The sequence below is a fragment of the Pan paniscus genome, chromosome 18, assembly GCF_029289425.2.
Source record: "Pan paniscus chromosome 18, NHGRI_mPanPan1-v2.0_pri, whole genome shotgun sequence".
NCBI lineage: Eukaryota > Metazoa > Chordata > Mammalia > Primates > Hominidae > Pan > Pan paniscus.
Genome location: NC_073267.2, coordinates 91,669,595 through 91,691,935, shown reverse-complemented (window position 1 = coordinate 91,691,935; position 22,341 = coordinate 91,669,595). Strand labels below are relative to the sequence as shown.

Below are 22,341 nucleotides of genomic sequence, written 5' to 3'. Positions count from 1 at the left end.
TATGGAAGACCCTCAATGCCTCCTGTTCATTCTATTTCATTTCTCCCATGAATATGGATGTGCCAGGCACTGCTAGGAGCTAGAAAGAAGTGAGGAAAGGTCCCTGCTGAGAGTATCTCCCAGTCGGGGGAGGACAAGGTCACAGTTTTAATCTCCCTTGAGGTTTTGGCCTTTGTTTTTTCTAAATCTCCAAGCTAAGTCATTGCATTCTGCAGATGAATTGACACATTTTGATGCCCATTAAGGTAAGGAGGTTTTATCATCAACTCTGACATCTCTGCAAGGCACTGGGAGGGGTTATGAGGCTCAAGGCCCTCATCCTTCAAGAGGACGTCGGGGTAACCAAGGGGTTTCAGCACAGCTGCCCCTCTCTGCTGGATGAGTCCAGTAGAGGAACTGGCAGGCAGTTACCATAAAAAGAAATCTGTTACAGCATCAAGGCTAGGAACGTAAAGGTGTACCAAAAGCTACACTTCCTGCACCAGAAGAATTGGTGTCATTCCTAAGCCTTATTAGACTAATCTAAAAGAAGCAAATTAAGGAATCACAGCCCTGATCAGTGCCGGGTTTAAAGCAGTTTATAGGCCAGGCACAGTGGCTCACTCCTTTAATCCCATCACTTTTTTTCAGACCAACACGGCAAAACCCCGTCTCTACTAAAAATACAAAAATTAGCCAGATGGGGTAGTGTACACCTGTAGTCCCAGCTACTGAGGAGGCTGAGGCAGAGGTTACAGTGAGCCGAGATCACCCACTGCACTCCAGCCTGAGCGACAGAGCAAGACTCCATCTCAAAAAAAAAAAAAAAAAAGGGAGTTTACAGTGTGGGTGAGTTAACCCAGAAGGGTTGCCAAATATCAGGCCTTTTACAAATGAATACTCATTATTATTGCTAGAGTAGCAATGTTCATGAAAATGAACATTTCTAGAGTACAAAAAAAAAATCAGAAAGTAAGTTTAAACATTTTCCCAAAGTCTTGTTTCATCTATTAACTTGCTAAGGAATTCATTTCCTCAATGGTAAGATAGGCAGCCTTGACATAGTTTGGTTTTGTCAAAGTGCCATCCAAGCACCATCTGGGGAGCTGCCTAAAGATGCAGATTCCTTGGCCCCACCCTGGGCTGACTCATCACCCTGTGGTGGGTCCAGGAACCTGCATTTTCTTTTGAGTCTTGCTCTGTCACGCAGGCTGGAGTGCAGTGGTGCAACCTCAGCCTCCCAAGTAGCTGGGATTACAGGAGTGCGCCACCATGCCCGGCCAGCACCTGGATTTTCTAGCATGCCTGCTGCTCAGAAATTGGGCTCCTGCCCAGTAGCAGAAATGGTCAGGTTTATGATATTATACAAAAAAAGGTGGAAGTTGAGGGAATGTCTGAAAACAAAAAAGATCCAATTCAGCTCTTCATTGAGCCCCACGTTTCCAAACAATATCAAAAGAAAGACTGTATTTTTATGTAAGTAACTAAAATGACAGTCATCTTTCTCTTGAAAAATGATCCTCAGAAAACAAGGGAACAGTGACCTCTTGAGGAAGCCAGAAGAATCTGTGATCTCATATCTCATGCACCATGCATCGGAAATACTAAAGTAATAGGAAGAAGGAAAATTCAACATCCAGCAAGGGCCTATTTGTCAAACATTACACCTAAGATCCAGTGGGAAAGTAAACTAGAGAAACTATATAGAAGCTAAGGAGAGCCAGTTTTTTTTGTTTTTGTAAATGACTGGCTCTAGAAGCAGCAGGGTCCCAAATCCCCTCACCTGGAGGTGTCTATCTCAGCTGTGTAGGAAGGGCTCAGTCATCTGGGATTCAACAGGGTTCTTAAGAGCTGGTCGTATGACCCAGCTTGGCTTGGTTGCAGAAAAATACAAAATGACCCTTCTTATATCATGAAGGGATCTTGTGTTTTCTTCAGCAGGGAAGAAAACTGTAACAATTCAAAGAAGTAAATTAAACCACCCAATTTTATAGAAGAAGAAGGTGAATTCTGAAGGGTTTGGGGAGTTGGACTCTCGAGATTGTTACTCCCCCCCGCCAAGATGCCAAAGGTCTCTCCCTTGCCACCCTCTCACACTGCCAGCCAGAGAGCAGGAGGGGGAGATCAAACCAGACTTAGCCCTAGCTAGGGAGAAGCAAACCGCATGTAATATTTCAAAATGAAATCAAACTGTAGTGCCAGGTTGACGATCCACTAACGATCCAGTTTTGCTTGTAAACATCCCACTTTGAGGGGCATAGCCTCCCCTGTCACCCACTTCCTCCCACCTGTGTGCTACGCGACAGGCTGTACATGCACCAGCTCTCCAAGCCACCCAATCGGTTTTACAGTGATTCCATCCAAACCAGGAAAAATGATTTTTCATTCTTTTTGAAGCCAGCAGCCAAACCAAAGTACAATGCCAGCCCAAATCGAACATCTTAATTAAAATGCCTCTTACCTGATTTGATTGCTTTAATGGGGTAAGTGGCATGAGCAAGAAAGTTGGGATCGCTGAACATATCTTCTTCATAAACCACAAAGCGCAGAAATGCCAGGTTTGGGTCATAAATTTCAAATGTCACCTTCTCCTGTGTTGGAGCCCAGATAGGGCTGAGGCCATTATCATCTGGAAGGAGATCAAAGCTCATTAGAGGCCACATTGGAGCTGCCCCCTTCTGGTAAGACAATCTCTGCATCCTTCAGCTGTGAATCCCCTTAGCAACCATGTAAATAAATATGCATCTATGCCAAGATCTAAGAAAATCTGAATAATTATCTTCACTCCCCCACCCCACCTTGAGCAATCCTGGAAGCTGCTGTTGCAGGCTGGTCCCTTGGTGAGCAGAGGAAGGAGACCACCTCCCATCTCCCCGCCCCAGGATCAGGGACAAGGGAAGACAAGGGAAGGGGGGAGGTGTTTGCAGAGCAGGAAGGCAGATTTTGGAAAAGACAAAAGGGGAGGAGAGCCTGGGAGCCACATCCACCAGCAGGGGGTTCTACAGCTGGCAGGGGAGAGCCCAGCCTCACAGAGCAGGCAAGCAGCAATCCTGCCACTCTCCATAAATGCCAGTTTATTTGGTCAGCATCTGAGTTGTTCATTGGGCGACTTTTTACCAGGGGCAAGGATCCTGTGCTTTAGAAAGGCCCACCATTCACGGTTCCCTCCTGGCTTTTCCTGGAAGAGCAAGCATTCCTCTTGTCCCTCCTGCCCTCTAGGGGCTAAGATCCCCCAGGTTAGGCTGATCCTCTGGGTCAGGTCAGCCATGTAGGTTCACCCCCTCTCTCTGTGTCTCTGCCTCTTGGCCTTTGACTCAGGAGATTAATCAGATTGGGCTGTTGCACAGAGAGGACCAACCTAGTGTCAGGGCCTCACCTACGATTCCGGACTTGAGTTACAGGCAGGCAAACAGCACTGGGGAAAGTCTAAGGATTTCACAAAGTGGCCCTTTGTATGTATCCCCTCCTCAAGCTGAACCATGTGGGCAAGAGGGAGGAAAGAAAACCCTGGGACAACTAAAGAGCATTGCAAAATCCCCCACGAAGGGCACTCCCACAAAGGATTCACTGGCCGGACGTTTAAAAGCAGAGGGGCCAAGGCGACTGACTTACTCACAACCGTCGTCTTGAACTTGTTGTTGTCATACTCGGCTCCACAGATCTCCACTTCTACAAAGGGACAGGCAATACTTCGTCCAAGTTTGGGGAGATGGCGAGCACCGAGAACCTGGGACACCAAAGGGAAGCATTGGAACCCCCCTGGGGTCCTGAACAGGCAGCCTAGCGTGGATTGCAGCTGGGTTCTAGAGTGACACTGGATGAGTTCAATGCCAGCCCTAATTTTCCTAGATTCACTGGAAAAGCCGGAGCAACCTTCTGCAGTGGATGAAGGTGGACTGTGGTAGATCCCACAGTTCCTCAGCATCAGCCTGGGTCTCGGCCCCATATGCCACCTGACTCAACAGGTAAAACTCACCTGAGCTCATGAATGCAAACATCCATGCCCAAGCAGGTGCCTCTGATCAAGGCAGAGCTTAATCACTGGATTTCCACACCCCTAGGAAAGGCTGAGGAACAGTGTGGCATTCTTTTTATAACTGCTGTTTATTTAAAGGCCTGTGTTTACGTATGCTTCTTCCCCCTACCACCCGCCCGCCCTTCATCTTAGGAGAAATGCAATTCATTTCTCTACTTTTCAAAAATTCTTACAAAGCAACAACACTTTCTCTGAAAGTCAGATGAATTTTAAAAAGCCCTGGAATTGGACAAAGTAAGGGAAAAAACTTCTCCATTAAGACCAAATGGCTGTTTCCCATGTTTTCTTTCTCTTTCCGGCCAGAGGCTGACCTCACCAGGACCCCAGAAAGATAGGGTCATACCTCACCCCCACAGAGGACAAGGGGAAGTGGGTTTGAGGAGGTTTCCCCTCTCTTCCCTCTTCTCCCAGAACGACCCTGGAGTGTACTGTAAGAAAGAAAGATCCTCAAACACTGCCTGAATGGGGATCGTTTAAACAAGACAACCAGCCTCCCTAGACATGGGTTCCCTGCTCTCAAGACAGCATCGGCCCAGCCCCCAGGGAGGGCAGCTGGCTCCCCTGGCAGGAAGGGAGGGCTGGCTTTACCTTGACTGTCAGCGTCATCAGGATCTTCCTCTGGGACTCGGGTGGCATCGGGTCATATTTCTCTGTCCTCATGCTCTCAGGCTGCAGAACGTAGCCCGTGCGCCCATTGAGAGAAAACAACGCGTGATTCATCTGCATGTACTTATCTGGGAAGGAAAGTGAACGCCTGCTGTAAGTCAGGCATGAGCACGCTGGCCCCCTAGGCCAGGAGTTTCTAGGTGGGGAGTGAATTTCACCTTTTCCCCAAATTAATGTGAGGCAGCTGTTCAAATAGGTATCTCACTCAAAGAAAATATAGGGTTTCTAGACAGCAAACTCCCAGACTGGGGAACACCTTTCCAAGTATGTCACCAAATCCCGAATCATAAAAGGAAAGATTCAAACTTGCTAAAAGTGTCTATGTAGCAATAAATTGCATAGGCTATTTTAATTCAAATGACAAATATGTGAATATAAATTTTTAACCTCTTAGTTCTGATACATCTATGCTATAAATACCTACTGCAGTAGATACATCGGGTAAGAAGCACAAATAGTTTCCAGAAAAGAAAATGCCACTGCTCCCTAAATAAGGGAAAAACTGGTTAATGTCCCTTACAAGAAGCTCTAATGGACGACGATGTATCAGTTTTCACCTCTCAGTTGTGCAAACGGCAAAAAGTTCAACAAAACTCAGCGAAGTTATACCGAAAGAGCGTACTCCAACCTCCACCTATTTGCATCCCCGCCCACGATCTCTATGGAGGGCAGTTTGGCAGTGTGGCTTAGCTCAGGCACACCTGCAGGCACGTCTTCGGTGGTTTTCCTCAGGGCAAAGTTGATCAAAATGCAAGCGCTGTTTGACCCACCCTGCCTTTCTGAGAATTCTGTCCCATAGACATATTCCTACATCTGTGGAATGGCGCTCACGTCAGGGTACAGAAGGCAGTGCTGTCTATGACAGCAAATAATGGGGAATACCTACATGTGCCTCCACGGGGACTTGTTAAATAAATGATTGTTCCATTCTGTGGAATCCGATGCGGCTATAAAAAGAATGTAAAGGAGGCTACTGATGAATAGATCCCTCGAAAGAGGTCTTAAATAACAACAACAAAAGCACAAAGCCCCATGATTTATGCGATCACTTTGTGTCCAGAAGTTTGTGTATGTTAGTTATGCCAGCATGTAAATGTCTCTGGAAGAAAGTCTGAGCAGAAAGCCCTCACACAGCAACAGGCCTGGAGAAGAGAACTCCAAAGATGCTTTAATTACATGAACTAATGCATTTTCTTTTTCTCCTAAGCCAGACTAACTCAGCCTCTGTCACTTACTTACAATCACGAAGCCTGCCTAAGCCAAGCAGCCTTCGGTCCTCTCATCCCTCCATTCAGCTGCTGGACCTAATACTAACCATTACTCTGCTGAACCGTGCAGTCCCTCGGACAAATCACTCATTCTTGGACACCACATGGTATCGCTGACCCAAGGTGACTCGGCCTGGAGTGACTGCAACCGCCACCTTGCAGGGACGGGACTACCTTCAGTCGGCCTTTACCTGGCGTCTGGAAATTGAGTGCCACCATCTGAGAACCGCACAGCCAGAGGCGGAAGGGGTCGTAGTTTGAAGAGTCAACTCTTTGTCCCTTTGGGTAGACGCGGGTCAGGCCCTTTTGATTGTACTTCAGGAGGTCGACGGGCTTCTGTCTGATGATGCTGTCAGCCTTCGTCTCCACAAAGGAGCGGATTTCTCGGAAGTCAGGATTTTCTGCACACAGAGAAAAAGGTCATCAGTACTTCTGTGTCTCATCTGTGCATTTTCTTAATGTTTGCTGCAATGGCTGGATGCTCAGATTATAAAAGGAAACCAGGAATCTCCCTCTTTGACATTCAAGGGGTTCTGATGATATTGTCCCAATTGGTATCACTGTGGACTCTTGCCCTCTGGGGGTTCCAAGTATTAAAAAGGGGCCTAGTTTTCCCACCACCTTTTAGGCTAGAATTACTGTAATTTACTTTTTTTTTTAAACTATCACCATCCTTGAACAAGAAAACACAAAAGTGGTACAGTTATAGAAGAGGGAGAATGGGAATGGTTTTGGGTAAGAGAAGATCTTGGGAGGGGAAGATCCAGAGAGACCACAGACACAAGATGAACAAACTGAGAATCACCTGCCAAAGCCCACAGGTAGAGTTGCAATGTGGGTGCCTGTGCAGGGAAGGGAGAACAGGAGGAGAGGGAAGGGGACAGGCCTCATCTTCTCTCCCAACCAGCTGTGGTGGGATAGCCCGGCAGTCAACATGCTGAGCCTGCTGAGTCCCTGAAGGTAGAAGTTCCTAGGGACTGGCCTCCCGGTAAGTTAACTGAGGGGTCTAGTATTGTCTGGCTGGTCTTCTGTTCTATGATGAAAGATATGGAAGCAGCTCAAAACACCCAAAGAAAAAAATACGTACAGCATCATCAAAAAGCTTGCTACCTGGAGAATGTGGTAGAAGGTCTTTTTTTTTTTTAAATGGCCCCCAAAGATGTCCAGGCCCTAATATCTGGAGCCTGTGCATGTCACTTTATATGGCAGAACAGACTTTGCAGGTGTGATTAAGGAGCTTGAAATGGGAGGCTTATTCTGGAATATCCAGGTGGACCTAATGCATCACAAGGGTCCTTATAATAGGGAAGCAGAAGAGGAGAAGGCCAAGGAATGCCAGCAGCCCCTAGAAACTGGAAGAAGGGAATGGCTTTCCCCTCTGGAGGGAGCACAGCCCTGCTGACACCCTGATGTTGACCTCATGATACTGATTTCAGACTCTGGCCTCCAGGACTGTGCAAGAATAAATGTTGTTTTCAGCCACCAAGTTTGTGGTAACGGCAGTAAGAACTAAATCCACCCACTAAGTGGGTGATATGGTTTGGCTGTGTCCCCACCCAAATCTCACCTTGAATTGTAGCTCCCATAATTCCCACGTGTTATGGGAGGGACCCGATAGGAGATAATTGAATCATGGGGGTGGTTTCCCCTGTACCGTTGTTGTGGTACTGAATAAGTCTCACGAGATCTGATGGTTTTATAAGGGTTTCCCCTTTCACTTGGTTCTCATTCTCTCTCCTCTGCTGCCATAATTGTGAGGCCTCCTCAGCCACGTGGAACTGTGAGTCCATTAAACCTCTTTTTCCTTATAAATTACTCAGTCTTGGGTATGTCTTTATCAGCAGCATGAAAATGGACTAATACACCAAAAAAGCTTCTTCCACCAGCTCCCTCACTCGGAGGACAAACCCAAGGTGGGGCCATCTACTGGGAGTAGTTAAGAACGAGAGAATGCACTCTCTGCCCTCTCTGAAAATATCAGACTCTAAAGGAAGTTAAGTTTTCATTGCAGTTATAGGGCACGTTCTTGGGAAAGATGTTACCTAAGTTGTCCTTGGTTTTGCTGGTTGGTTTGCAGTAGACAACCAGGTCAGAGAGCTCGATGGCGATGGACTGGTTCTTCTCCCAGTACTTCATGTTGTTCTCCTGTTTGGAGTTCACTGTCTTTAGTGCCCGCCCCTGAGAAATCCCATCTTCCCAGCTCGCCCTGCATTTTTCCTCCTCCATCCCCACTTTGCTTTCTTGCACACTCGGATCTTTAATATGGTTGAATGTTTTCCTTTCCTGAAGACAACCCTGCCCCTCTCGTTTCTTCCTCTCACTGTGAAAATTCTCGACAAAGCTGTTTCCACGAGGTTTTGGTGTGCAGCTCAGTCCTGGCCACAGCCCTCAAATATAGGTGAGGTCAGGATGGAAGGGGGCTCTTCCCTGTCACCACCCCTCTGTCTTTAACTCTGCCTCCTGTCCCCTCCCCTAAAGCCACACTTGTTAGAGTGTCTCAAATTCTAGTTCTTCAAATCCTCGTGGGCTCTGTGGACCCCAGCATCCTTGTCATAACTCTCTATCCCCTGCACCCTCAAAACCTGCATGCCTGCTCCCCAGCTCTGACTGCCCATCAGGACTCTTTCCAAGGGGACCACTACCCAGTGCCCAGGCCATGTGCCATGGACTCAGGAGGTACCTCCCTTCAGAAGACCCACCATCAAATCTAACTCCTTGCCTGTAAGGATGAGCTTCTCACTTCACCCCAAAGCAGGCAACCCTGTTGGGCCTCCCCAAATTCTATCAGACTTTTATTGGCCAAGGGGGGACCTTGAGAGAATATTTAGATAATAATGGTCACTGTTTGGGGGGTGCTTAGCTCTAGCCGTCACAGGCTAAGCACTTGATGGATATTACCTAAGTCAATCCACACCCTGACAGGGAGAATTATCTCCATTTAACAAAGAAGTTGAGTAGCCTGGGCAGCAGAGTGAGATTCTGTCTCAAAAAAAAAAACAAAAAACTGCATGACAATTACTCTCCAGGCCTGCAGCTGTCACCCCTCAGGCCATCTCAGAATGGGAAGTCACAATACAGTTGGTGAGGCTCTGGAAACCCACTAACTAGAAGGATTTTGTGACTGCCCTCTGCCATCGATGAGGTGGCTACAGACCGTGTAACAATGCGGGCGCTTAGGGACAGGCAGAGGTCCTGGCAGTGAGCAAAGAGTTTATCTACCGCCGGTTTCCCAAGAGTGGGATGGGGCCTTCTTCCTTTGCTCCCCAACACCAGCTCCCCAAAAGGGGTAGCTGTGCCCCAGTGTGGGAACTCCGTCAACTCTACTGTCCCAGTTTTTTTACCCCTCAGATGTAATAACAGGACTTTAAAAATCATTCTCATGAAATCTCAGTAAATACAAAAACCAGTTAGAGAGGAATGCAGAATAAAGGCCGCCAACAGCAACCTTGAACAGCTCAGCTTCATTTCAGAAACCTTCACGCGGCAGGAGAGGAGGTGTGAGGCAGGGGAGAGACAGAGCCTTCTAGGGAAATAACACTTTCCCACATTAAGCAAAGTAGAGAGAGCTGGAATGCACTATTTGGAGATTTTTTAAATAAACCTCAGGGTCGTGGCACCCCCCTGTGCCTCAGAGCTGTACTGTGGCATCAGAGACACTGGAGGGCAGAAGAGATGGTTTCATTGGGAAAGCCAGAAGGACAGCGCAGCTGGCTACAAGCTCATGGTTCCTCCCCCATGGCTGGTGGTGTGAAAAGCCATGGGAAGAATTAGGAGCCCTAGGGAAGGCCCACAGGAGCTCCTGGGTCAGCGAAAGACGATGCCCCACCAGCGAGGGCACCCATGGACCAGTCCCCTCTGCAAAGTCTCCTAAAGAGGACACTTCCCTGCAGAAGAGTTGAGTGAGTCAAGGATCCTCTCGTGACCAGGGACTGGCCAAGATGTGAGGCCCTCCCAAGGGGAAAAAAATGACCTGGCCACTGGTGGGTGACTATCTTGGAGGAGAGACTGACTGACTATAGCCAGAAGTCAGAGGGCACAAGAGGCCCCAGGAAGGCTTTAATCAGCCCTTTGGGTCAAGTTCTACCTTAGAAACAAATGGGTCCATGGGAAACCCTACAATTTCTTTCCAGTTCTGCAGCCACAAGAACAGACAGCCCTCACTCCATCATCGAAGACAGGGTGGCACTTTCCCATGTCGCTCTGATATAATGACAAGGCAATGATTAAGTATTTGTGAGTTAGGAATTTGGCTCCTCATTTTGCAGACAAGGAAACTGAGGCCCAGAGAAGTGTGGTTACTTGCCCAGGGTCCAGCCCTGCCAGGATGCAAACTCCAGTCTGCCCAATTCCAGACCTCCTATTCTTATCCAGAAGCTCACACCTTCCCAAAACACTTCCAGCCAGAGACTAGTACTTCAGGTAGGACAGCCCTGAAAAGGTCACTCCCATCTAGAGGGGAAGTTCCTCCACAGGAAAGAACCGGGTCTCGCTGATTTGCTATGTTCCCAGAGCCCATTCCAGCTCCAGGCAGGTGAGCTCAGTGAACGTTTTCTGTGGGGAGGATCCAGACTGCTTTATATGATACTTAGAAAGAAAATATTCAAAATGAGGAAGGCAGTAACTTCCTTGGTAAGATATGTAGGGCCGCAAAGACATCATCAATGAGCATTGCTGCAGGCACTCAGCCTTCTGAAGGTTCGAACCAGACAACCAGACCCACCTTCCCAGGGCACCTCCACTACCCCTGCCTCTCTCTAACAAGAGGTGCTCCAATTGTCTGAATCCACCTGGTCTCCTTCCTGAATTCTGAGTAGGACCTGGGCCTGCTCATCCTGCTGCCTGGACCCACCCACAGTCCCAGCTGAGCACCAGAGCCCTCAGAATGCCAGGCCCACCTGCACCCGGGTGAGCAGGTGCATACCTTGGTGTCAATCTTCCAGGTGATCTCTCGGATGCTCTGAAACCACTCAAAGAGCTCCTCCACCCTGTCTGTGGCAAACTCCACCGGAGGATCGCCCTGCTTCTTGGGCTCCAGGATGAAGACAAAGGACTTCTGGTTTTTTCCCTGAGGGGCTTTCACTTGGGGTAAGAGAATAAGAAATGTCCCAATCAGCCTATTAGAGGGCCACAAAGACCAGACTGCACCCTGCCTGAGCCGTTTCTCTCATGGACCAACCACCACTGCTATGACCACGGTTAGCACTGATGGGGACGTCTACTTTCCATCGGGGTAAGTACACATCACAGATGACTACTCAAGGGATGCAGTAGATTCAGTAGGGTCCTCCAAAAAGATGTGTCAGGTCACCAGTACCTGTGAATGGGACCTTATAGGGTCGTTGCAGATGTATTTAGGTTAAGGATCTCAATATGAGATTATCTTGGATTTAGGGCAATTCCAACATCCAACAAGTATGAGTATCCTTATAAGAGAAAGGAGAGGGACACTTAAGATGCAGGAAAAAAAAAAAAAAACATTAAAATGCATGAGAGAACCTGAAAAAAATACCCTCTTGTGCACTTTAGTTATAGACACGTGTTCATCTTGATCAAAAGAAACACTGAATATCTTTTTGGTTGACCAATTAGAAAATGCTTTTTACACTCATCATAAATATTTTTTACAAATTACTAAAACAATACACGTTCATTTTAAAAAGATTTAAAATATAGCTAAACAACTTGGCATTTTTACAAAATGTTTACATACAATACATAAAAATTTGTGAACTGTTTCACTTAGCATATTGTGCATAATTTTCTATGTTGTTACATATAATCTTTTACATATAAAGAATAAATAATTTAAATGGCTTTTTTTTTTTTTGAGACAGGGTGGCACTCTGTCACCCAGGCTGAAGTGCAGTGGTGCGATCTTGGCTCCCTGCAGCCTCCACCTTCCAAGTTCATGCGATCCTCCCACCTCAGCCTCCCTAGTAGCTGAGACCACAGGTGCACACCACAAAGCCTGGCTAATTTTTGTATTTTTTGTAGAGAGGGGTTTCGCCATGTTGCCCAGGGCTGGTCTCGAACTCCTGAGCTCAAGCGATCCACTCACCTTGGCCTCCCAAAGTGCTGGGATTACAGGAATGAGCCACCACACCCAGCTAAATGGCTTTAAAAACAGATGCAGACACAAGGGAGAAAGCCATGTGCAGGCAAATGTGGAGACTGAAGAATGCAGCCATGAGCCAAAAACACCAAAGAGTCACCAGAAACTAGGAGAGAAATGTGGCGTGGGTTCTGTAGACACAGAGAAAGGATCTTACAGAGAGGAAAAGATTATGACAGGGACACTTATCTGCCAAATAATGTTAGTAGCTAAGATTTCTGAGCTCTTATATACCAGGCAATATTCTAAGCAGATTACATGTACTGCATCTTTATTTTATTTTATTTTTTTAATTTTGAGGTCTTGCTACATTATCCAGGCTCATCTCAAACTCTTGGGGCTGAAGGGTTCCACCCACCTCAGCCTCCTGAGTAGCTGAGACTAAAGGCACCCTGCTTTTCCTAGGCCCATTTTGCAGGAGGCAAAACTGAGGCTCATTAAGAGAAAGTAACATGTGGAAAGTCATATAGCTAGTAGTAGTAAAACTGAGGCTCAGTTCAAACCTGACTCCAAGATTTCTACTCAGAACCACTGAGGCTCATTTCAAACCTGACTCCAAGATTTCTACTCAGAACCACTGAGCCATGTGCCTCTGCTCTGCAGATACAGGGATGGGGGAAGATGATACAAAGAGCACCAGAAGTGGATGCAGGGATCCTGCACCCCCCTGCCCAAAGGACCTCAGCACATGTGGTGGTCGGTCACTTAGGACCTTGATTTTCTCATCTGGTAATCGGAGCAAAGAATCCCTCTCCTACCTATCCTGCTGGATCATTGTAAAGGTAAAGAAGCAGGTTATAAATGTGGAAAGCAGGCTGGGCATGGTGGCACATGCCTGTAATCCCAGCACTTTGGGAGGCTAAGGCAGGCAGATCACTTGAGGTCAGCAGTTTGAGACCAGCCTGGCCAACATGGCGAAACCCTAGCTCTACTAAAAATACAAAAATTAGCCAGGCGCGGTGGCCCATGCCTGTAGTCCCGGCTACTCAGGAGGCTGAGGCAGGAGAATCACTTTAATCCAGGAGGCAGAGGTTGCAGTGAGCCAAGATCACGCCACCGCACTCCAGCCTGGGTGACATAGCGAGACTCTATCGCGAAAAGAAATAATAATAAATGAATGAATGTGTAAAGCAGAGCATTGGCAATAGAAGCAGGAAGTTCCTGGGGCTGCTGTCACCTGAGTCCTAGGGGACCATGCCCATGCCTGCCCAGGGAGGGTCATGGGCTGCCCAGAACAAGGAGGCCCGCTACAGAGTCCCTTCACATGGGAGCTGCACCACACCCACTTCAAAGCAGGCAGGCTCAAGACCCAGGAAACCCAGCACACATCAGACCCCGGCCACCACTGGACAAGCCTAGCCTTGGGGCCACGCCTTCACATCCCGTTGCAGCATGGTCAACGTGGGCGGGCTGGGTTTCCTGGGCCCCAGCCGAGCAACCAGGAAGCAGAGGTTCAAAGAGGAGAAGTGACAGGCCTGTAGTCTCATAGCGACAGAGAGGCAGAGCTGGGTTTAGAACCCGAGACTCCCAACTCCACGCTGCATTTCAGCCAGGCTGACAGCTCAGCTTTCCTTCGCAACGCATGGGAAACACAGATGGATCCTGAAATAATAAGAGTGACGTTGGTAATAATATCCGCTAACCACCATCTAGCACTTATGTACGAGACCTTGTTTTAGCACTTACAGTTTTAGTAGAGATTAATAGCAGACATAGCATCATACTCACTGACCAGCCTGACCTAAATACTCAGCTTCAGCCAGGGAAGGAGCTGGCATTCAAGACAGGACCCTGTGTCAGCCACCTCCCTGTGTAGGGCGGGGCTGAGGTCAGCCCATGGGGGATAGGGGTGGAAATCCAGGCTAAGATGATGTGTGCACGTACCGACGTTATAGGTATTGAGGTCCAATATTCCTCTGCAAAGAGACCCTAAGGGATTGTCTTCAATAATCTGTGAAGAAACAAGACATAACTCACGTTAGTTGTAACGGGAATAATAAAAAGAAAACCCATTTCCAAAGCACACCGTTTAGCAGAGACACTGCCTGTGGAACTGTTTAAAATGCATTTTCATTACCAGATACGTCCATGGGGAGAGAGCTAAATAATGAAGCATAGAGCTGATAGGGACCTGGCGGGGAGAGGGGGCCGGGAGGTTCGGAGTTTCATTTTCCAATCCGTAAAAACGTGCCTTGTGAATTCTAGAACAGGTTTCATAATGCTTCCTCAGATCTGGTTTCAAAACACATCCTAGACTATTTATCTGACCTTATTAGAAAATGAGACTATTTTGCCTACTAAAGCCCAGCTCAAGAACCTTCTGTGGCTCCCCATGTCCTGTGGAAGCAACACCCATGCTCTATGACCTGGCTTTTAAGACTTTCAGAGCCCCCATCACCCCTTCCAGCTCTGCCTCCCATTGCACACTTGAACCATCCCGGGGTCTGGCTGAGATGAAGAATATCCTGGGCTTAGGAGAGGTGGCAGAACCAGGCATCCACTCCTTGCCTGCACCACCCCAACCCCCACCCCCTGCACCAGGTAAATGCTGAGGTACAGGTATGGGCAACTCAGTACAGAGGAAGCAAGGGCTTCCAGTCTCTGCCTCAGCCCAAGCACACGGAACACAACCACATTCCCACTGCCACACCTTTGCTTAGACTGTACCTCCCACTTGCACCTCTCTTCTGCCAGTCTCCTGCTGTTGAACTCTAACTTGACTTTTAAGGGTCAAATCCTCCTTCCTCCAGGAAGCCTTCCCAGATTGCCCTACCTCCCTTAGAAAATAAACACCTGGGGGTCTAACGGGATCTTAAAATCCTCATTACAAAGATATCATCCTTGGTGGAGTGCCAGCACACTGAAAGTGGCTGCTCTCTAAACAAGAGGCGGTGAGGGAACAACCACCAGGTTTGCAAAGTCACCAGGAAGGCCTCATCTCACCTCTGGTTAGGCCCACTTGCTTACTCGCCCCAAGCACGTTCTCAATGTCTGGCTGTCCAATATAAATGTGTTTCATCTGCAAGTTGCTTAAGCAAAGGACAAATTCCCCATTTGGTCACTTTCACTCCAGCGGGAATTCTCCTGCACATTCAAATCCTTCCAAGCCCAGCACAACCTGATTAAAACACGGCCGGCTTGTCACAGCAACTCACCCACAACAACTCAATCTCAATTTCCCTATCATCACTGTGTCTTCCCTGATCCAGAGCTCCACAGAGACCACAAGCAGCACATGGAAAAATTCACCCACTGAGATGGCACAGCTCCCTGAAAAACTGGACCTGCAGATCCCTTCTTCCTGTAAGAGGATCGAAGAGGGGGACTCACCTGCTTTTCTAGCTCCTCGAAGTCTGCAGTTGAGATGTCCTCGACGTAGTTGGATGGGAAGTACTGCTGGATCCTGGTTCCATAGTCTCCTTTCCACCTGGATAAGAAGAGAGGACATGGGGGCGCTGTCACCAGGTGGCATGAATTACCCACTACTGCTCATCTGCAACCGGCTGCTGGCTCAATTCTGATGGGGACAGACAGCAAGTGGCCAAGTGACCAGTGTCACTATCTGTGACAATGGAGCATCTCAAAGGCAACTACTGTCTTTTTATTTTTTAATTACTAATGAGTTACTGGGGGCTGATTTTACCCGCATCACATGATCTTAATGTTTAATCAAAGATCACAAGTCAAAAGTTTCCATGCTTTACGTGGAAGTCAGAGACCATACAAGTCAAAAGTTCACCCCTATTTCAGGGAGGTTGTGAATTTAGAGAGAAGGTGGTTCTGGAGGCAGACAGGCTGGAATTAAACTCCAGCTCTACCACTGACCGTGGAGGCTTTCTGTGCCTCCGACTCTCCATCTGAAAAATGGGTAAACATGAGTGCTTCCCTCAGAGGGTTTTATTAGGACTCCAAATTAACATAAGCTGAGTGCTTGGGACAGCGCCTACCTAGTACACAGTAAATACTCAATAGTGTTAGCTCTTATTATTATTCAGCTAAAACACTGTTCCCTATCTTTATAACAACACTAACAACATGGGACATAATCCATCTATGAATGTTCCTGGACCCCACCAGACGGTGAGCACCTCTAAGATTCCTCCCGGCAAGGCCGTGCCCAGACATGCAAACCCCCTCCTTCAACCTGCCCATCTCTTGAGCCATTTTCCGCAGCCAGGGACTCTCCAAAATGCACCTCTGACCACGCCACATGATGGCTCCCCAGGGCCTCCAGAATCCAGCCCAGACTCTTCAACATGGCAGCCACGGCCCAGCACAGTCTGACCCCAGGACTCCCAGACATCACCTCCTAACTCTCCATGATGTTGACTCCAGCTGGCCCGTCGTCCCTATCATGCCCCTGCCATGCTGCCTAGCTTCCATGCCTTGGCCCATGCCCTTGGTACCCAACTTCCCACCACTAATTTAAGACTCAGCTTGGGCATTTCCTCTCCCACGGAGTCTTCCCTGACTGCCCCCTAGGCTGAGCACTCTTCCTCTGTGGTCCCCTGGCATCCTGTCCCCACAGTCATCCGAGCAGCCACATCTTATACTTAACGTATAATTATACATCTGTCTTCCCCTCTATATGATATCTTTCTGGATTTTTTTTTTTTTTTTTTTTGAGACAGAGTCTCACTCTGTCCCCCAAGCTAGAGTGCATGGCACGATCTCAGCTCACTGCAACCTTCGCCTCCCGGGTTCAAGCAATTCTCCTGCCTCATCCCCGCCAGTAGCTGGGATTATGGCATGGGCCACCATGCCTGGCTAATTTTTGTATTTTTAGTAGAGACAGGGTTTTACCATGTGGGCCAGGCTGGTCTCAAACTCCTGACCTCAAGTGATCCACCCGCCTCGGCCTCCCAAAGTGCTGGGATTACAGGCGCAAGTCACTGCACCCAGCTGACCTTTCTGGATCTTAATCAAGTCTGTGCTCCGTGGTGGTGGGAAGAACTTAACAATTTTTTGGTCTGAATAAGCAGAGTGAGGACTGATGCTACCAATTCACCTAGCAGAGACACAGGACTGCGGGTTGTAAGCCCTTTTCACGCCCTCCGCACCATTTCTCCAGACCCACTTCTGGCAAGGGCTGGCTGTATTTACGGCGATCATATATACCATCTGTCCAGGACTGAGCACTTTACATTCTCTTCACTCTCAGGAGCATCTTGGTTCAGACAATAATTGTTTGGTCCCCTAGCTACAGGGAACCAGTTTGGAAGTATGCAAAAAAGCCCGTTTCACACAGGCAGCCCCCTAGGTAGCACTACTGCCATCAGAGAGAGAAATGACCACAGCCGCTGGGCGGCCCACAGTCCCTTGCCAAAGGGACTTCTGACAGTCTCTTAAGACAAGAGCCTTCGAAATTCAGAGAACTGCCTGTCAGAGGCATAGAAAGGCATGAGGCCATCTCACACAGAATGGAAAACCGTGATTTGGAGTAGTCACCTGGGCTCCAGCCACAACTCCAAAAATGTTGTTAGTCACCCACCCAGTGCGCACCAGGATGTTGACCAAGGCAGGGACAGGAGCACAGCGAGGGAACGCCAGTGTGCCTGGAAGAGACCTCAACTCTGTGCCACTTCGAGTGGAGGGACTTCGGCAAAGCCGAGCCTCTGAACTGGGAGAAGCAGACGGACAACACTGTGGTTGCCAAACTGGGTCTGGGAGCCTCCAAGGGGAAGCATCAGGGGCTGCAGTAGGAACAGCAATGTCAGCAAGGAGGCCAAACAGGGCAATTCTACGCTCCCACTCCAGTTCAACGGGTAACTCGGCTGCATCTTTGATTCTGTGGAATCTAGGTATGAATTGGTTTGCAATGAGGTTCTCCTGATTTTAAGAAAAAGTTTGATAATCCCTGGATTAAGGCATCTTGCAAGAGGACAGGGAAGGACTTAGCAGATGAATGGAGTTAAGAGTGTAAGCTCTGGAGTCAGAAGGCCTGGCGGTTCAAATCTCAGCCTGCTATGTGGCCCTGGACAAGTGACTGCACTTCCGAAGGCTTCAGTTTCCTCATCGGTAAAATGCAGGTAACAACAGAACCAACCTTTTACAGTCATCATGTAGACTCAGTTATTTCAAATGAAGTGAGTTATTTCAAACGTGCTTAAAACAGTGCTTGACACATAGAAGCACTCCATGCATGCTGCTATTCAGATTCCTAAGCGAGGTCCAGTTATCTTGTGGGAGGCAGAAATGCCAGTCTATGAGGTGCTTAAACCAGTGCTCACTGTTATGAGCAAGTTCTTATTGCTCTCAGACAGAAGTCACCCCACAAAACCACTTGCCCGGAAACCTATCAGTGGGCAGTGAATTTTTCTTCTAAGGTTAAAAAGCGAAGTGGTAACTAAACCCTAGCACACCCAGGTACCTTTGCACGAAAAACGTATTGCCTTCAATTCAGGATGTGGCCATTGCACACAGCACGGGACTATGGAACAGCATACGAATTTGAATTGGAAATAACACACAGTCTTGTGTATTGGAAAGCGCCTGCACTATTTAGTATTTAGTATTTATTTGTGTGACTTGGAAAGTCTCATTCGCCGCATCTTTTGTCACAGGGAGTAATGAAGATTTGGTTGAAGATTTGGTTAGACAATGCATGGAAAGCAATTAGCAGACTGCTTGCCACTTAGTAAGACTTCAATAAATGGTAGCTGCCGTTGTAATTATAATAATATACAATATATGATATGATATGTTGATACCTGTTAATATTGTTGTTTATCCATTTTCTCAAATAGAGCATGCACCAAGCCACCTTCCTAAAAAGGGACTTAACACAAGAGGTCAAAGCTAGCCCAGGATGACAAAGGGGGTCAGACTTGGCCAGCACCTGAGTCTTATCACCAAGAAGGGACAAGTCAAGCCCGCCTGCCGAGCAGCCCAGCCTCCACTCAGCCTTACCAGCCCCCGGGCTCCTTGGAGACATTGTGGATGAGGGCACCACGGCAGAAGCTCAGCTCATCGCTTCGCTTGGCTTTGTAGTCATACAGAGCTTTCACGGTTCTCTGAGGCTTTCAGGGAAAACAAGAAGGAAAAGGTCAGGCCAGGGACAGGAGGGGAGGGAGGCGGCTGCGTTCCCAGGTACCATTTGGTTCTTCTCACTGGGGAGCAGGAGGCTTCAGGCCAAGGTTACAAAGTCATCTGCTGGAGAGGGACTGGCATTGCAAAGGATCCAAGGCCCCAAAAAGCCACCAGGGAGTGAAGGAGAACTGGCCTAGTCAGAGCCAAGGGTACCTGGGTTGGGGTTAAGGGTTAGGGGTTAGGAGTTAGGGTTTGGGGCTAGGGTTTAGGGCTGGGGTTAGGGTTAGGCTTAGGGTTAGGGTGGGAGTGACCCTATATTGTAGTGACACAATATTGCTCAATTTCCTCAACAAAGAAAGGACATGCCTTTTAGATTAAGCCGAGACCGTCATCACAGTGCCGGTGCTCAGCAAGCCTCTCAGAAGCTCAAGGGCAACCCCATTCTTCCTGCCTGTCCTGAGGGCCTCACTGTTCTGTTTTTGTAGGTCAGCAGTCCCCTATCTACACTCCTGCAGGACGCTGACATTTTGCAAGAGTAACTGAGCTTCTCCTCCATGAAATTCATCAAAAGGTGGTCTCTGTTCACAGAACTAAATAAGATAGAACTTCCTTGGTTAGAAATTTTCTTCAATGAATTTGCTTTCATGCTTTCTGCCTGGCAGGCATAAATGAACACCCACACGGCAAGCAAATATTAGTGGGAAAAGCTTTGACGTTGTCAAACCTGTTTAAATGAGCAGCTTCCTTCTCCTCCCACCCAAAGGAAATGGGAACAGGAATTTCACAGGGAACCCAGTAAAATTTTTCCTCAGCACACAGGCTACAGAGTCAGATATGTAGGTTCAAATCATTGCTCTGCCCTTGAATAATGATATAAGTTTGAGTGTCTCTGATCCTCAGTTTCCCCATCTGTGAAATGGGAATTAAATTTTTATATATTTCACAGGGTTGTTACGACTACTAAATGAGATCATGTGTATAATGAGAAAACTGACAACAGCTTGCACTTCTTAAGTGCTAACTATAGTATCGCTAAAGCATTGTTCCAAGCCTTAAGGTATCTCCTTTAATCCTTAAACAACCATAACAGGTAAGTAGTTATATGAGTATGCCCATTTTGCAGATGAGAAAACTGAGATGCAGAGAGAGAAAGTAATTTGCCCCACATCGACCAGCTGTTTTAAGTGGCTCAGCCCAGAACTGGATCCATCAATGTGAGTTAGTGCCATAGTTCATGATGTTTCATAAGAAGCAATGTGGGTTCTAGGAGCTCTGCCACAGGGATCTGCAGCTGGAGGCCAGAGGCTAAGCAGTACCCTTGCCTTTCTCTCCCCCACCTGCAAACAGAGCAGCCTCTACTTGCGTATCCTGCTTCAAGGGTGGATATAAGGACCAGAGCCAGTCTCCAAGGCCACAGGAAGGAACAGTCATCAGTTAGAGAGGTGACTGTTCTCATCACCAAAACATCCTTCACTACTAACAGAAGTTTTTGCTACTAAGGTCTCTTAATGCATTTCACACACAGCTCAATTTGCCCACAACTTTTCAAGATTTCATTTCTTTCTGAAACAGATCTGCATTGGCCATGGATTATAAATTTTTGAAAAAGAAAGTCATCTCTGGATTTCAACAGAGCCCACAAGCAGGGCCCCTTCCTAAGTGAGCGTTGTACACTAATTGTGTGCCACATGGCCCCCAAACAGAAAATTCGCTGCGGTTCTTCCTCTGCCAGCTCAAACTAAATTTGAGATGAAACCATGGCAAGGAGGAGCCGAGGGCTGAAAGTAAAATCCATCCCTACCTGCATGAAATTACACAACAGAGTCAGGGTGGGAATATGAGATAGCATTTGCACTGCAAGGAGGTCAGTGAACCAAATGGAATTTAAAAACACCACGGGCTCTGTCAGCGAGCAAAAAACACCTGCAAGACTTTTAATTAGAAGCCATTTGGCCCAAAGGTGGTTCGTCAAACCTCAGAATTTTAGCAAAACACTGTTGCATTTGGATGGAATTCTATTAACATTTTCCCTGAAACTAGGCTTGATATTGTCAATCATCCTTTCTTCTCAAAAAAAAAAAAAAAAGAAATTATTTTGGCCAGGTTTTCCAAAGTCTTCCCTTGCCCTGTTATAACTGCCATGGGAACAAGATGGAATCCACATCAGCCTCGTGACTCCAAAATCATGTGAATTGGAGGTTCGGCACTGTACCATGGACGGATTGATTTCACTGGGATCCACATACATTCTGCTGACGTCGTAGAGGGAGTTTATATCTCTTTCCTGGAAAAAAAGAAAGAAAGAAATGGAATAATCCATGCTCCTAGAATAGCCCTTACATATAACAAGGGTTCTAGGCTTCCTTATGGTTACCTATCCTTTGATAGAGGAGTTGAAACCTCATAGAATTTTCTTTTGGCCCATGAGTAGACACAGGAAGAAGCTATAAAGAAGGTCCCCAGACTTGGAAACTAACCCAAAATCAGAGAGGCCCTGTCCTGGCCAGCTGCGTGCCAGGCACTGCGTTCCTTTGTAAAAGCACAAATCCTAAGATCCGACGGTGTGCTGGAGTGACCTCCCGGCTCACAAAAGCCCACTGTGTACATCACTTCCTGACTCCACGTTCCAGGTTCAACGACAGCACATCAACAACTTGAAACTGACCTCCATGGAAGTATTTACACCATGGAATCTGGCAAATGCTACAAACCAGTGCCTTCCCCTACCCCGCTCAGAGCTGTTTGAACATTTACTAGCACACCACCGACAAGATCCACCCCCACTACCTCTCTGTTCCTCTCTAACTCTTCTTTCTGTTCCTCATGTCACCTTAGGGCTTGTGATGTGGCCACTCCTCTACCTAGAGTCACCCCTTCATTCACTTCTCCCCGGATCCCATTCACTGCTGTCTTCCATGTTTCGGCTCACATTTCTCCCCTTTTAAGGTGGCCTTCTCTGATCTCCACTCCCACAGCCTAAGGTAGTGTCCACCCCTTTTCACACCATCCTGTTTTCTTTGCTTTATTATATTCATGCTACCTGAAAACGTCTTAATCGTGTATATTATCTGTCTCTCCTCTCCAGAACCTAAATTTCCCAAAGCAGATTTTGTTCCACAGTACTCCTAGTATCTAGAACAGTCCTTGGCACATGATCAGGATGCCATAAATCTCTCTTCAATAAATTAATGACCTATGTGGTAGGAATGGAGACAAAGTAATCATATCAGGTCTCTCCTGCACCCAGAACT

General features: G+C 47.5%; 1 protein-coding gene across 3 annotated transcripts in view; it reads right to left on the bottom strand.

Moving 5' to 3' along the window:
* The window catches only part of PLCG2 (phospholipase C gamma 2), a 212,438-nt gene that overhangs the window by 15,792 nt on the left and 174,305 nt on the right, over positions 1 to 22,341 (bottom strand). For 2 of the 3 annotated variants that reach the window (XM_055100814.2, XM_034940799.4), the window contains exons 21-30: positions 21,303 to 21,374; positions 18,971 to 19,080; positions 15,392 to 15,488; positions 13,946 to 14,012; positions 10,871 to 11,028; positions 7,992 to 8,094; positions 6,141 to 6,350; positions 4,604 to 4,749; positions 3,592 to 3,706; positions 2,441 to 2,608 (exon numbers count right to left, since the gene is read on the bottom strand). In XM_055100814.2, coding sequence (XP_054956789.1) covers positions 2,441 to 2,608; positions 3,592 to 3,706; positions 4,604 to 4,749; positions 6,141 to 6,350; positions 7,992 to 8,094; positions 10,871 to 11,028; positions 13,946 to 14,012; positions 15,392 to 15,488; positions 18,971 to 19,080; positions 21,303 to 21,374 — 1,246 coding nt within the window. Of the gene's footprint in view, positions 1 to 2,440; positions 2,609 to 3,591; positions 3,707 to 4,603; positions 4,750 to 5,567; positions 5,629 to 6,140; positions 6,351 to 7,991; positions 8,095 to 10,870; positions 11,029 to 13,945; positions 14,013 to 15,391; positions 15,489 to 18,970; positions 19,081 to 21,302; positions 21,375 to 22,341 lie in introns of those variants that run through there. The other variant, XM_034940800.3, reaches the window with a different exon arrangement.